General features: G+C 33.9%; 2 protein-coding genes across 7 annotated transcripts; both read left to right on the top strand.

The window, feature by feature from the left end:
- Positions 1–1,146: 1,146 nt before the first annotated feature.
- On the top strand, positions 1,147–4,871 carry NF-YC9 (nuclear factor Y, subunit C9). Of its 4 annotated transcripts, none has more exons than XM_022301388.2 (4): positions 1,147–1,261; positions 1,545–1,599; positions 2,828–3,663; positions 4,597–4,871. In XM_022301388.2, the coding sequence occupies exon 3, from the start codon at positions 2,852–2,854 to the stop codon at positions 3,632–3,634; it is 783 nt and encodes a 260-aa protein (XP_022157080.1). In that variant the 5' UTR covers positions 1,147–1,261; positions 1,545–1,599; positions 2,828–2,851; the 3' UTR covers positions 3,635–3,663; positions 4,597–4,871. The 4 variants fall into 4 exon arrangements, with proteins under 4 accessions (XP_022157080.1, XP_022157074.1, XP_087981481.1 ...); XM_088125355.1 differs by lacking the exon at positions 1,147–1,261 and adding an exon at positions 1,294–1,416; XM_022301382.2 differs by lacking the exon at positions 1,147–1,261 and having other exon boundaries at positions 1,280–1,599; positions 4,594–4,871.
- A 169-nt stretch (positions 4,872–5,040) lies between these two features.
- LOC111023868 (root phototropism protein 3) lies at positions 5,041–9,935 on the top strand. 3 transcript variants are annotated; one of them, XM_022301371.2, is made up of 5 exons: positions 5,041–6,559; positions 6,780–7,077; positions 7,208–7,283; positions 8,192–9,295; positions 9,389–9,935. In XM_022301371.2, exons 2-5 carry the CDS (start codon positions 6,902–6,904, stop codon positions 9,851–9,853), a joined length of 1,821 nt encoding a protein of 606 aa, XP_022157063.1. In that variant the 5' UTR covers positions 5,041–6,559; positions 6,780–6,901; the 3' UTR covers positions 9,854–9,935. The 3 variants fall into 3 exon arrangements, with proteins under 3 accessions (XP_022157063.1, XP_022157060.1, XP_022157055.1); XM_022301368.2 differs by having other exon boundaries at positions 6,736–7,077; XM_022301363.2 differs by having other exon boundaries at positions 6,655–7,077.
- The last annotated feature ends 3,761 nt before the right edge of the window (positions 9,936–13,696 follow it).

The following is a 13,696-nucleotide window of genomic DNA, read 5'->3' as shown; positions in this document are numbered from 1 at the left end:
AAAAGAGGAGACCAAAGAAATTGAAAAGCTCAAAATTTAAGATTATGAACAAAGAATTCAAGTAAAAGAGATCATTTGGTCTTTTCTTTAATTATTAGACACCCAATATTTTTTACAATATTTTTTATATGCTTAAGTTGAAAAAACAACAAAATACAACTTAGAAGAATCTCACAAAATGAGACAGCGGAGGTGGATTATCAATGTAGTTGCTTTTACGATAGGTGTGGGTGTAGGGATTCAAACTCACGACCATTTATTTGAAGACATATGATTTAATCAATTAAACTATGTTTAGTTTGACAATTCTCAATGTAGTTTCTAATTAATAGTCATATTAAAAACAGTATATGTTTAAACATTAATAGTAATATTTTTATTTTTTATGTTCTCATTATTAATTTAATATAAGTTTCATTTTCAACTTTAATAGTTTTCTAAAAAGATAATTATATAATTTATGTTTATTTTTTAAGGAAAAAAATATCACGGGTATGTTATATTACTAATAATGTAATTCCTTCACAATATTAAAAATAAATGGATATATTATATAATTTAACTGTAGTTTATTTTACATTAATGTACAAATATACTTAATAGCATAAAGTTATTTATTAAACGACGAGTATATTAATTATAAATTTAAAAATAAAAATAAAGAAAATGTTTAGGTAAAATTTAAAAAAATTGATTAAATAAAATATATGGAAAAAAAATGGCCAAAATGTAAAAAGTGGATGCTCTCAATACGGGAATCTTGGAAACCCGTGTTTCAAAAGGGCGTCCACCTAAGATGTCCGTCTCACGGGAATCTTGAATTCCCACGAAACAAACGGTCCCTTAGTCCTTTCCTTAAATTGAATGTTCAAATCTTTCGCATCCAACATATATCTCAAATCAAAAGTTGTGAGTGTCTCGTAAGATTTATTAGACACAAAATTGAAAATCCAATGACTAACCAACTGTAAAAGATATTTATAGGATGTCTTTTGAAAATTGAAATATAAATTTAAAAATCGATTAGACACTCAAAGTTAAAGAAATTTATTAGATATGATTATGAAAGTTAGTGAACAGCTCTATAATTTAACATATATATTTTTTTTGTGGATCGAAAGTTAGAATATTTAAAAAGATGGAGAAGAGAGGAGCAAAGCAAAGCATCCACTATAAAAAACCCCTTTTGGCTCTGAAGATTGTAAGTCAGAATAGAAGACATAGACTCTGCTATTCCCTCTCTGTTTCCTTCTTTTTTAAGGTCAGTTTCTAAGAAGGGAAAAAAAAAAAAAAAAGACAGAACATTAATCTTTACGAAAACTAAAAAAAATCTCTCTGATTTTCTCTTCTTTTCCTTTTGGGCGGAAGAAACATCCCCAGAAAAAAAGTGTCTCTATACAATTTGGATCTTCCATTGTACGGAGAACTTCCAAACTCAAAAAACCAAAACCCCCAAAAAGATGACATGGGTCATCATCCAATCCTCGCCATAGATCTCTTTTTCAAGCTTTTTCTCTCACCGATTTTCCTTTCTTTCTTTTCAGGGTCTCGAAGATCTTGCACTGTTTTAACTTTTAAGCATCATCTGTCCCAAAAAAGGTAACAAAACTCTCTCTTTCTCTCTATTGTACACTTGTTAACTGCTTGATCGTTAATGTCTATAAATTGTGAAATTTTGTTTCTGGGTATGTTTGTTTCTTATTACATGATTCGGTCGGGTGTGGAAATTAATGATTGTTCTAAAATTGCTGTGGTTTCTCTGATTGTCGGAGGATGATCTTCTGCAATGAACAGAGCTAAAATCTATGCAACTCATTGGGTTTTTACTTTTTATTTTCCCCTTTTTTCCTTGTTCTATTTCTAAGTTCTAGGTATGAACATAAATCAGTCTTGTTTTGCATTTAGCTAAAAGCATAATATCGATTTCCCTCATATAATTTTGTATCTTCTCCACTTGTTTGATGAATTGAATCTGAGTCATGAGTGAGTAGAACAGTGAAGCAGGGGAGTTTCTAAACTGCTGGTTGTTTGTGGGATTTGTTGATTCACGAGGTCTGACGTATTAAACGGGATTCGGGGTTTAGTTTCAATATTTTTTGTGACACTAAGGATTGATATGTGGCTATTTTGCTTATCCTGTAGAATGAAATATGGGTTAGGAAGCACATATAGACAGATTCTTGAATATATGGAATTCTGTGGTTGCAGCTTTGAGAATTTCCTGTAATGAAATTTTTAGTAGATAGGTTTTCAAATTACTTGAACTGGTTAGGAAATGCGAGATATATCATCTACGACGAAGAAATAATGTAAGGAGTCCGATATCGTAGCAGTATACTGACTGATAGTAGACTTGTGCAGTTCTGTGCTGTGAGTTTTGCTAATAGAAAAGCTTTATTCATATATGCTGATTTTTGCTTCCTCCTGAGATCTATTGATTTTGGAGAAAATTTTACTTTGATCACTCTATGCATGTGTATTAGTTTGTTTTAGATTATTCGGTTTGCGGGTAATTATGACTTGATCGTTCTGGTGGGTTGAATTGTGAGATAGCTTAGCTTTGTATAGTGAAGTGAAAAGTAAGCATACCATGGTCTCTGTCTTGCAAAGGTTCTGAATGATATATTGCTAATACTTTGTAGAATTTTGACAAAACTTATGACATGAATGCGTAATTTTTCTTCGGTTCATTTCCCCGGTTAAAAAGTTGTCCTTGTTTCTTCTTTTCCACTATTTCTAGACCCGCTTAGATATGCAACTTTATTATGTCAACTGTTTACTCTAGTGTACCTAATCTGATTATTCCCTTTTATATCTTCTTTTCAAGAGCTGTTGAATTCTTTCAACCGTGATGGATCAACAAGGGCATGGCCAGCCTCCATCGATGGGAGCAGTTGGCAGTGGAGGTCAGATGGCATATGGTAGCAACCTGTACCATCCTAGCCAAATGACTGTAGGTCCGACTTCTGGATCTGTTGTTACATCAGTAGGAGGTATTCAGTCTACGAGCCAACCCAGCGGAGCTCAGCTTGCTCAACACCAACTTGCTTATCAGCATATCCACCAGCAGCAACAACAGCAACTTCAACAGCAGCTCCAGACATTTTGGGCAAATCAGTACCAAGAGATCGAAAAGGTAACCGACTTCAAGAACCATAGTCTTCCCTTAGCAAGGATCAAGAAGATCATGAAGGCTGACGAGGATGTACGAATGATATCGGCTGAGGCACCAGTTTTATTTGCTAGGGCATGTGAAATGTTCATCTTGGAATTGACTTTACGGTCTTGGAACCATACCGAAGAGAACAAACGCAGGACGCTTCAGAAGAACGATATTGCTGCAGCCATCACAAGAACTGACATTTTTGACTTTCTGGTTGATATTGTGCCGAGGGAAGATCTGAAAGACGAAGTACTCACATCAATCCCGAGAGGAACAATAACCGTTGGGGGGCCTGGAGATGCACTTCCTTATTGCTATATGCCGTCTCAACATGCACCTCAGGTTGGGGCCCCTGGGATGATTATGGGCAAGCCAGTGATGGACCCAACAATGTATGCTCAACAATCTCACCCTTACATGCCTCCACAAATGTGGCAGCATGCACAAGATCAAGCCCCTCCCGAGCAATAGTAGCTGTGGCATGGAGGTGAAGGAGAACCGTACGTCTCTCTTTGTTCTTTTTATGACCGATTTTTTTTATTGAAATGATAAGTTTTGTGATGGTATACGTATATATATTGCTGCATTGGTCTTCTATCTTTCTAAGTAGATTTCATGTTTTTGAGGTTCTGTTTGTGTTGAGATTCACTTCAGTCTTCAGTGATACATATTTTTGTTGAAAACATTGGCTGTAAAGTTCATTTTGAGTATATTATCACCAATGATATATGCAACTTATAATTCCCTTTGAGTTGTAACTTTAAATAACTTCCTCACTTTGTGTGTTCCTTGTAATGTGATTATATCTCATTGCTTCTCTGTGAGGGGTCTTTGGCTTAGCGACTGGATTTGTAATAGCCTAGACATGAAAAGTCGAGTGTATATTTGACATATTTGTATAGCCTGAAGTTGAGAAGTCCGACCATGCTCTTGATATATATTTTTGCTTACCTTAGGCCACAAATTTGCTGATCCCACGACCGACATAAACCTACACTTCTGAAATCTCTCTCTTAGGTTACCAACTAACTCTTACAAATTACAAATCGACAAACCAAACATAGGCTATATTAGTTCATACTTCTGACATCTTTTCTTTTGAACAATCCAAACACCGAGGAGAGGACTCATTCTTCTGAAAAATTGAAATGCAAACAATTTAAGCCAAGACTTTGTAACTTGGCTAGCAACTCTCCCTGTGTTCTTTCAACCATTTTTCTATTTCAGTTTTGACTTTAGGGGAAGGAAGGGCTGGGATTCATTATTTTGAACAAACCTGAACACAAACTATACAAGTTTAGACTTCTTAACTCTAGACTACACAAATCCAAACATTTCAAATTTGTGAACCGAACACCCCATAAATGGCTTCACATCTTGATTTTAGATTTTTGTTTGGCCAATACTCACCATTTTCCTGTCAATTGTAGCAGACGGAGTCCCCTCCGAAGCAAATTCATGTCGATTCCAAACCACACACACAACGCAACGGACTGACCAGAGATTTACACTGAAGATTTGATCTGAGGCCCTACGTAATAGTTCTTGTAGATAATTTGCTTGACAAGAGTAGATAATCTTGATTAAGCTGGAAAAAAATCTCTTCTTTTCCAATTCATGCTTTACTCCACTCTCTGAATGTTGGTAATGACAGTCAAAAAGAATGTGCAACTTTATATTATACTTACACATTTGATGCTTTCTTTCACATTGCAACATAAAGAAACTGTAGTTTTCTTATTCTGTCCAGCTTGATTTAATGTTGAACAGGTTATCTTGATTTAAAATAAAATTCTATCTGCCTGATAAGAGTTATAAATTAGAAGCAAAATCACGAGAAAAGGGTTGTTTTGAAGTTGAGTTTAAATATTTTTTCTAATTTAATGTGGATTCATGAACAATGATTTGAAGTGTATAATAATTTTAACTTTAACGATTCATTCGAGCACAGATACACAAAGTACTTTTTAAAGACGATTGTGTACAAACAATCTTCAAAATTTTGTGAAAATATTTTTATGTAGTAGAAAATCGATCAGGAATTTAAAATTGAAATCTCTTTTTTATATTTATAGTAATAAGCTCAAGAAGACTTTTGTCGAAACATCAGTATATAGGAATTCTAAGATTGGATTCTTTTTTCCTTCTTGTGAAAAATTTGATACTCCCTTGACGTTGAAGAGAAACGTTTGGTTAAGTTATAACCTGAAGTGTAGGGACATAACCAAATTATTGGAAATTTAGAAACTAAATAGACATGATTATAGGGACTAAACTGAAAATTTTCAATTATTAACTGATATTCGACATTGAATTCTAAAAATGATAAAGAAGATGATAAAAAGATTTTGTCTTCATTCATAAATTTCTTGTAAGCTTATATTCTAGAGGCATGCTTGAAACTGATCTGTGTGCAGATGCAGAACATCAAAGGTGACCATATTAGAAACCTCGTTTGTCTGAAATTTGTTTACAAACCGACTGAACATACTCATGTTTTTGGAAGTACTAAATAGACATGAACTTTGTTTATAACTTTTCTTTTGTCAATGGCTGCTGTTCTCTGTGTGCTTCTATAGCTCCCATACGGATTTTATTCTCTTATAACAAACATCTATTAATATTATATAAAGCTGAACATGCGAAGTCTAGATTTTGAAAGCTAGCTTAGGAAAGAGACAAGCCTGTAGAAAGGGTTAGGTATCATTACCGACACATTTTACTACCGTTAGTAGCATTTTATTTTTCGCTCATAGTCAACTGGTGAATATAAGATGCAGCCAAAGTTTCACGTCTTGTTTGCAAGTAAAAACAATATCTCCTACTAGGAACCTTTCTGGATAGAGTTTTAAAGCGCGTGGAGATATAAAAGTCCATATGCATATCTCACATATTCGTTATAGCCTTTGTTTTACCGCTTATAGTTTGTTATTTGATTCCACTAGAAAACAGCTTGTATTAATTTTGTCAAGGATGCAGCTGAAGTTTCATATCAATAAGAAATGTGACATAAGGGACAATATCTGTATTAGTAAGAAGCTTCTGAGTACAACATGTCGGGGTGGGGGATCGGACTCATAACCTATTAATTAGAGATATATGCCAATTACTGTTGAGCTATGTTCACTTTGGCAAGAAGCTTTTGAGTAGAGTTTAAAAACACATATGGATAATGTATTGTATGTTTGGTGTTAAGTTGCAGAACATTATAGACCATATATTTTTTTAGAGAACTTTTTTGACCAGACAAAATTTCCACGACACAGAACGTGTCAAAATATCGACCACATCAGCTATTTGAAACATTCAGGGCTAAGGATGAAAGATTCAGTGTCATGGTCTTACAATGAGGATTGTGATGATGGCTGCCATTGGAGCAGACATTGGCAGAAAAAGGTGAGGTCCTCAACTTCTTGTTTTGTGGATGAGAATGCAAGAACAAAGAGTTATGATTGTTGTCTCTAATTTTGTCTGTGGTCATCTTATTACAGTGACAGCAGACAGGAGAAGCCAACTAACTCCATTAATGACATAACTACTTCATTTATCTAACAGAAATTCATTTTGTCTAGAACTCTGTGATGAAACAATTAATGTGCTCACTTTTTTGGAAAAGGGAGGACCTTTTTGGTACTGAACAGACCTATTTAAGGAGACGTGTGCTGTCCATCTGACCATAGTAGACAAGAGAAAATAAAAACAGAACACTTTCTGCCATTTTCTGATCCTTGGAGGAAAATGGAGTGTAGATTTGCTACCATAGATCCTATTGAGATGACAGAAGCAAGGAGGAATCTTGATAGGGAAATTCCGACTTGTGGGTCGGTGATTGGTGGAAAGCACAACAAGTGTATCATTTTCCCTGTTAAATCGATCTTGGTTGCTGAATCTATGGAAAGAAGTAACAAGAATTGGTAAACTACTCTTGGAACCCCTTGTATATTCGTTCTGTTTCATCAGGGCCAGTCTATTGTCTTGGTTCCTAAGACCTCTAACATTTCATTGATACGGTTTTTAACCTTATTTACTATCTGCCAATTGCAGGATTGTTCAAACAAAACCGGCATACGAAAGCGACTTATTTGTACAAGTTGGGGACTTCAGCTTTCACTTGCATAAGGTACACTCTTCTTTTTCAGTTTATCTTTTCAGTCTAAAACAAAGAGAGTTGCAGCCTTGATGATTCCATTGATTAGAGTTCAACTCATCATCATTGATCATCACTCTGTTCAAGTTAATCTGAGTTCTATAATATGTTCTCATCTGTTTTTCAAGTGATTTTATCCCTATTTCATCTATTCTAATTTTGAAACATGGATAGTTTTACAGGATTTTGAATGTATGATTCTGAATGAGTCATAAGAATATACGCATATGAAGGCTCTCTTTCAGTTGCTTGTTATTTGTTTTCAAAAAACTACTTGTGCAACACAACTTATGAAATGAATTTTTGAATCCGTGATTTTTTATTTTTATTTTTTGATAAGAAACAGAAAACCATATTTTGCTATCATATGTAAATTGTAACTACTAAAGAATTTCTCGTGGTTTGTAGCCCACAGAGAATCTGAAAAATTCTTTTGATCGTAATATATTCTAATTCAAATCTTTTTTTCTTCTTGAACTTTGTTTTAGTTCCTCAACTCTTAAATGTTCTGTCCACTCTACACAAAAAGCTACAGAACCAAGAAAATTTTCATTAATAATTTAACAAAAATCTAGAGATATTTTGAAGCCGACACTTGACCTACTGCATGTAGTTTCAAAAACTTGTCTACTGTAGATATGTACTCATCAAAATGGAAAAAAAAAAGTAACTGTGTTAGGTTTCTATGAGATAACTGAAAAAGAATCAACAACAATGAACTTGGTTTTTTATGCAAAGTTCAGAGACTTGCAAAATATTTGAGAGTTTTAAGAACAAAATAAAACTGGAAAAAACTTGAAATTTCAAGGATTAAAATAGGATTTAAACATATATTACGCGAACCGTGCTGGATGGTAACGGGCCAATCTTCATCTTTTCAGCTCCCTATGGTTGCAAGAAGCAAATATCTGAACAGAATGATAATCCAAAACAGCAGTCATGAGGTGCAAAATAACAACAGTGCCATCACCATACAAATTGACAATCTTCCAGGTGGGCCCATGGCCTTTGAGTTGGTGATGAAGTTCTGCTATGGATGGAAGGTTGATTTAACTGCCAAAAATGTTGCTCCCCTCTACTGTGCAGCACATTTCCTAGAAATGACTGATGATCTTGCACAAGGGAACCTAATTTCCAAGGCAGAAGCCTTCTTGAGTTTTGTAATATCATCCTCATGGAAAGACACATTCAAAGTTCTCAAGAGTTGTGAATCGATTTCTCAATGGGCCCAACGGCTGCACGTCCCAGCACGCTGCTCCGAAGCGATCGCTCGGAAGGCTTGTATGAATCCAGAGTCCTTCTGTAACAGAGATTATAATGTTGATAATGTGAAGCTTGAATCCGTGGCAGACAACTGGTGGTTTGAGGATGTTTTGGTTCTAAGGATTGATCATTTCATTGAAGTGATTGAATCAGGTAAACGAAGAGGAATGAAGTCTGAGGTCGTTGGATCATGTGTAGTACACTGGACAATGAGATGGTTTGCTCGTGCCATGAACGGACTCGAAACTTTGATGCTGCAGTATTTCACTGACAAGTTAAAAGTCATCACCCTTGAAAGTTTGATTCGGTTACTTCCTGTGGAGGAAAATTCGGTTCCCGCTAGTTTTTTGTTTCATATTCTGAAGCTGGGATCTGTAATGAAAATTGACTATGAATTGTTAATTAAGCTTGAAAGTAGATTGACCATGATGTTGGAAAAATGTCGTGCTTCGGATTTACTTGTCAAGAACTATGGAGATGCTGATGGCGTTTATGATGTCGCCATTGTTACTCGGGTGGTGAAATATTATGCTTCTCACATATTTCTTAATTCTCAATCAAATTTGCTCGCTGTTGGGAGACTTGTGGATGACTATCTTCTGCTTGTTGCCCGGGATCAGAACCTCAAGGCAGATGGTTTCCGAGTTCTTGCAGAAGCATTGCCTCAGAATGCTCGGCTTTGTTTTGACAATCTGTATAGTGCAATTGATATGTACCTGAAGGTAAGGAAATGCCAAGTTTCAACTCAGAGTGATCGAGTAAGTCTTGGGTTCGGGTCAGTTTTAGTAATGTGATTCTTCTCAATACTTTTGCAGGCACATCCTGAATCAACAGAAGAAGAAAGGACCTGTCTATGCAGATCCTTGAAATACCATAAGCTTTCAGAAGAAGCAAGGAAGCACATAACAAAGAACGACCGGTTACCGCTGAAATACATTACCAGTTTTATTCTTTTGGAACAAGTGAGTATGAAGAAACCTACAACAGCATTTGGATCTAGTTACCGACAAGCAAAAAGTCGAATCGGAATGGGTGAAAGTAGATGTCCAGGAACGAGTTGGATGATGAGTTCTCAAAAGGAGATAAATCTGATGAAAAGGGAGGTCGAGACAATGAAAGTGCAGCTCAATGACATTCAGATGTGCAAGACAAAGCTTCAAGGGCAAGTAAAGAAAGGCTTCAACTACAAGAAAAACCTTGCCAGTGTTCGGAAAATCGTCTGTTTAGGGTTCAATGATTCTAAGTTCGGAAGCCTCGGTTTTGCTCCGTTGTCAACTTGAACTAATCTGCTGTATTTTCTGAAAGAAAATTTTCGTTGTAAATATGTTCATTTCAAGCTAGGAAAAGGCAATCGTTCCAATATATTCCAGCTCTAACCTTATCTTAAACTTCATAAGTTTCTTTGGTTGCATTCAAATACAATGAATTAACAGCTTTGCCAGCTGTTAATGACCAGAATCAAGGCTGACTGATAACCCAATAACCAGAAATTTACAGCTTAAGCAATGAAAGAAAACTCTGTCATTCATATCTGGGCAGATTTGGAAAGTGATCTTTATTGTATCTTGTTATATATAGACTGTACCAGAGAGAGGTTTGGTTGGTAAAGAAAAACGAATTCGAGTAACCAGACTCTCGAACTCTGGTGCTTTTTTGCTGTAACTTCCATAACGTTTGAACAGATTGTTGGATTATAGAACAAAGTCTTGAGTTTTCTCCTTGTGGGTGGAAAGAAATTTCATGTCATGACGTAGCAGAGGTTGGGGAGGCCCCAAATCAACAAGATTCGACTTGAATGAACGATCTAGGAGTTAGTAACTGTTGGCAGTATCGGATGAAGTTGACGACCGATCAGTTACGTTGGGATAGCCTCAAGATTCCACAATCGAAGGAGTTCGAGGAAGTGATTTTGAGGAATATGAATGAAGGAAGCTGTAGAGTTTTGGATGAGATGATCCCTATTGAAATATCAATCTATGATGTTGATATTTGTGAAACTTATAAGGTGAAGTTGGTGAAGAAAGAGGCATTCTGGTTTGAACCACTGCCTCTGGTTGGTGAGAAGTCAAGGAAGGATAAGTTTTCTTCTCATTCCATTGCAGAAGTGAGCGGCAAGTCCTACAATCTGCACAAGGAAAAGAAAGAGTTCGCCTATTCGATCGAGCCTTTTCGACACGTTGTAAACAAACGGGGGCTTGATTATCAACAAGAGATCGGTCTGCGTTGGTCGGGTAGCAAAACGATCAATCAGTTCGATTTTTCAGTTTTATCTTCTCCCAGATTGAGCTTATACAACTTGATGATCTGATCAACTCAGAGCATGAATTTGATGTTTTAGTTCATCTCTCTCTTTCTTCTAACATTTTACTTGCTTAGATTTAGTTTCTTTGGATGTTTGGAATGATAGAAAATCAAATCACCATTTTCTTCCTAAAATATTTGTGTTTTGTGTTTTTAAATTAGGGATTAAGATTTTATAGAGTTACTAAATAACCACGTCATTTAGAACATAAATTGATAAGAGTTAATATTGTAACCACGTCAAAGAACCAGAGAAGTCGGGTAGGAAAGAGTAGAGATTTGTAGTATATCAAATAGTAGAGATTTGTAACATACCCTTCGACTTATCCCTATTAGAAGTTGAATCCTGAATCCTGAATCCTGATCTACGATTGTGGAATTCGAATCCTGATACGTAAATCTGATATCTCCCCTTTGAATCCCTTGAATAAAGGCAGTTAAGATTTTCTCATCCGGCGTACAAACTCAAAAGTAACTTAATTGATCAAAACTAAGTAGTTTTTAAGAAATAGAATTATGATAAATGATCTTATTTATTGGAAATCGTACATTGTGCATAAATGAGATAATTAAAAAAAAAGAAAAGGAAAATGAAAAAGTGGGAAATAATCTAAATCTCTTTAAGAGATTTTATTTTATAAATAAAAATTATATATAACCTTTGTATAACCTTTGCCACTTCCGTGGTGCATCTTATGAATAAAGTATTAAATTTTTATTAACATCCATATGAAGACATTTTCATTGCATTGTAAAAAAAGAATTTATAAAATATAAAAAAATCTATCAGCTATCATTATTTAAAAAGGTAAAATACTTCTATTTTAATTTAAATATTTATTATGGATTTTTTAGTTTTATAATTTTTCTAAAAATATTGATATTGACATTTTATTGATATTTTTATCGACATTTTCACAAAATTGAGACTTCGATATCTTCATCGACATTGTTATTTAAAACTTTGTTTATTAGTGACAACGACTTTAGTTGAGAGAGGATCATACCGTACGTTTGTTGTCATAATTCTTCTATCTTGATTTCTAACAATTGCCCATAAATTAATAAATTAGTATGGAGTGTTGAGGTTCGACCTACCCGTTAAGGTAGATTTTTATCATATAACAATTTAATCATTGTAATTCACAAACACATTTAATCTAGCTCATCGGTTTTTCGATCTACATATATAAAAAAGTTTAGCAAAAAATTTTCCGATAGAGACTAAATTGTTAGTAAGTTCATCAACTAATTGTAAATGGACTAATAGTGTATTTTAAACCATTTTTTAAATGGACAGTATTTGCTTAAAAAGTTAAAAAGGAATAGTGTCAAAAATGGGATTTAAAAAAAAATATTTTAGAAAATGACGTAAATAATGTAGTTTGAAAAGTAGTTACAAAAATAAGGTAGGAAAAAAAAAGATAAGGGACTAAAACGATCATAGTTCAATGGTAATTACTTAATTGACATATCTACAATAAAAAAGGTTGTGAGTTTGATCGTCTCCATATCTATTTAATATATGACGTGTTGGCAGCTAAATCGCATTCGTTGTATGCTATTTAATAATACTTATCTTCTTATTATTATATGAGTCAGCTAAAATAAGGATCACAATCTAAGGAGGAAAGTCTTTCCTAAAAAAAATCACAGAGATTTGATAAACTAGAGAGTTGAAGAAAAAGAGGGTGGAAGGAGGAGAAAAAAAAAAATAATAAAGGTGTGAGGGAGTGAGTTGATAAAAGTTAAATTACATAAAGGGAGGGTGATTAAGTAATTTTCTTTTAAAAAATTGAGACATTCACAGTTGATCAGTTTAGGTTGGCGCTCGAGAGTTGATTTTCAACTAGCTAAGTTCAGGGTTCAAAAAATCGAGCGACATGTTGACGTGTTGGCATGTTCGATATTGGTACCGAGGGAAAAAGTCAATTTTCCTCCATGTTGTCGACATGTCTTTTTTTAAGGTTATTTTATTTTCGTCTTCTCCCAGTACAATAATCCATAATTTCTCACCCCTCGATGATTGTAATATTAATCTCTTCAATGCAATATTCGTAATTTAATACTGTATAAAGGATAACTAATAAGATCAAGAATTTACTTTATTGATTTCTAATCCAATCTAATTCTTAGTGACACAATTGAATAATATATGTGAAATATTGACATATATAAATTCAAATTAGGTAAAAATTAAAAAGGTAAAAAAAGTAAGAATAATTTGAGTGAATTAAAGATGTGCTTGAAAAGTTGGATTGATGATTGATTTGGAGATGTGTTTGAAAAATGTGTAAATTCAAATTTGAAAAAAGAAGCATGTAAAAAGTAAAAAGGTACTGGTTAATTAGAATTTAGAAATGTGTTTGGAAATCAAGTCGTAATTATCTCATTTTCAAATGAATCCTATTATGAAAGAGGCTATAAGAAAGTCGTAAAAAATTTACATTAGTTTACTTTACATATTCAAATAATTTTCATTAATTTTTATTAAAGAAAAAAAATATTTTTGGATATTTTCATTATAAATAAAATGGTCATATTTCATTAAAGGTGATCAATTATAGACTAATTAAGCTACGCTTTATTTGCTAATTTAAAAAATTTTCATCAATTTCCATCAATTTTCATTATTTTTCCCAAAATATTCGTCGACATCGACATGTCCGTAAAATCGAGACCTCAACATTTCTATCGACATCGACATTTTGAACCTTAGCTAAGACATGAACACTGTAATAAAATCACACCCTACTTAATAAACAAAAACTAATTGATTTGTCATCAAAATTCATTAAAACATTTAATCTAAAAGATAGGAT

This window comes from Momordica charantia, assembly GCF_013281855.1.
Source record: "Momordica charantia cultivar OHB3-1 chromosome 6 unlocalized genomic scaffold, Mcharantia_2.0 BLBB01000006.1, whole genome shotgun sequence".
Classification (NCBI taxonomy): Eukaryota; Viridiplantae; Streptophyta; class Magnoliopsida; order Cucurbitales; family Cucurbitaceae; genus Momordica; species Momordica charantia.
Note: the sequence above shows the minus strand (reverse complement) of the source record. Positions and strands in the feature narration are given on the sequence as shown.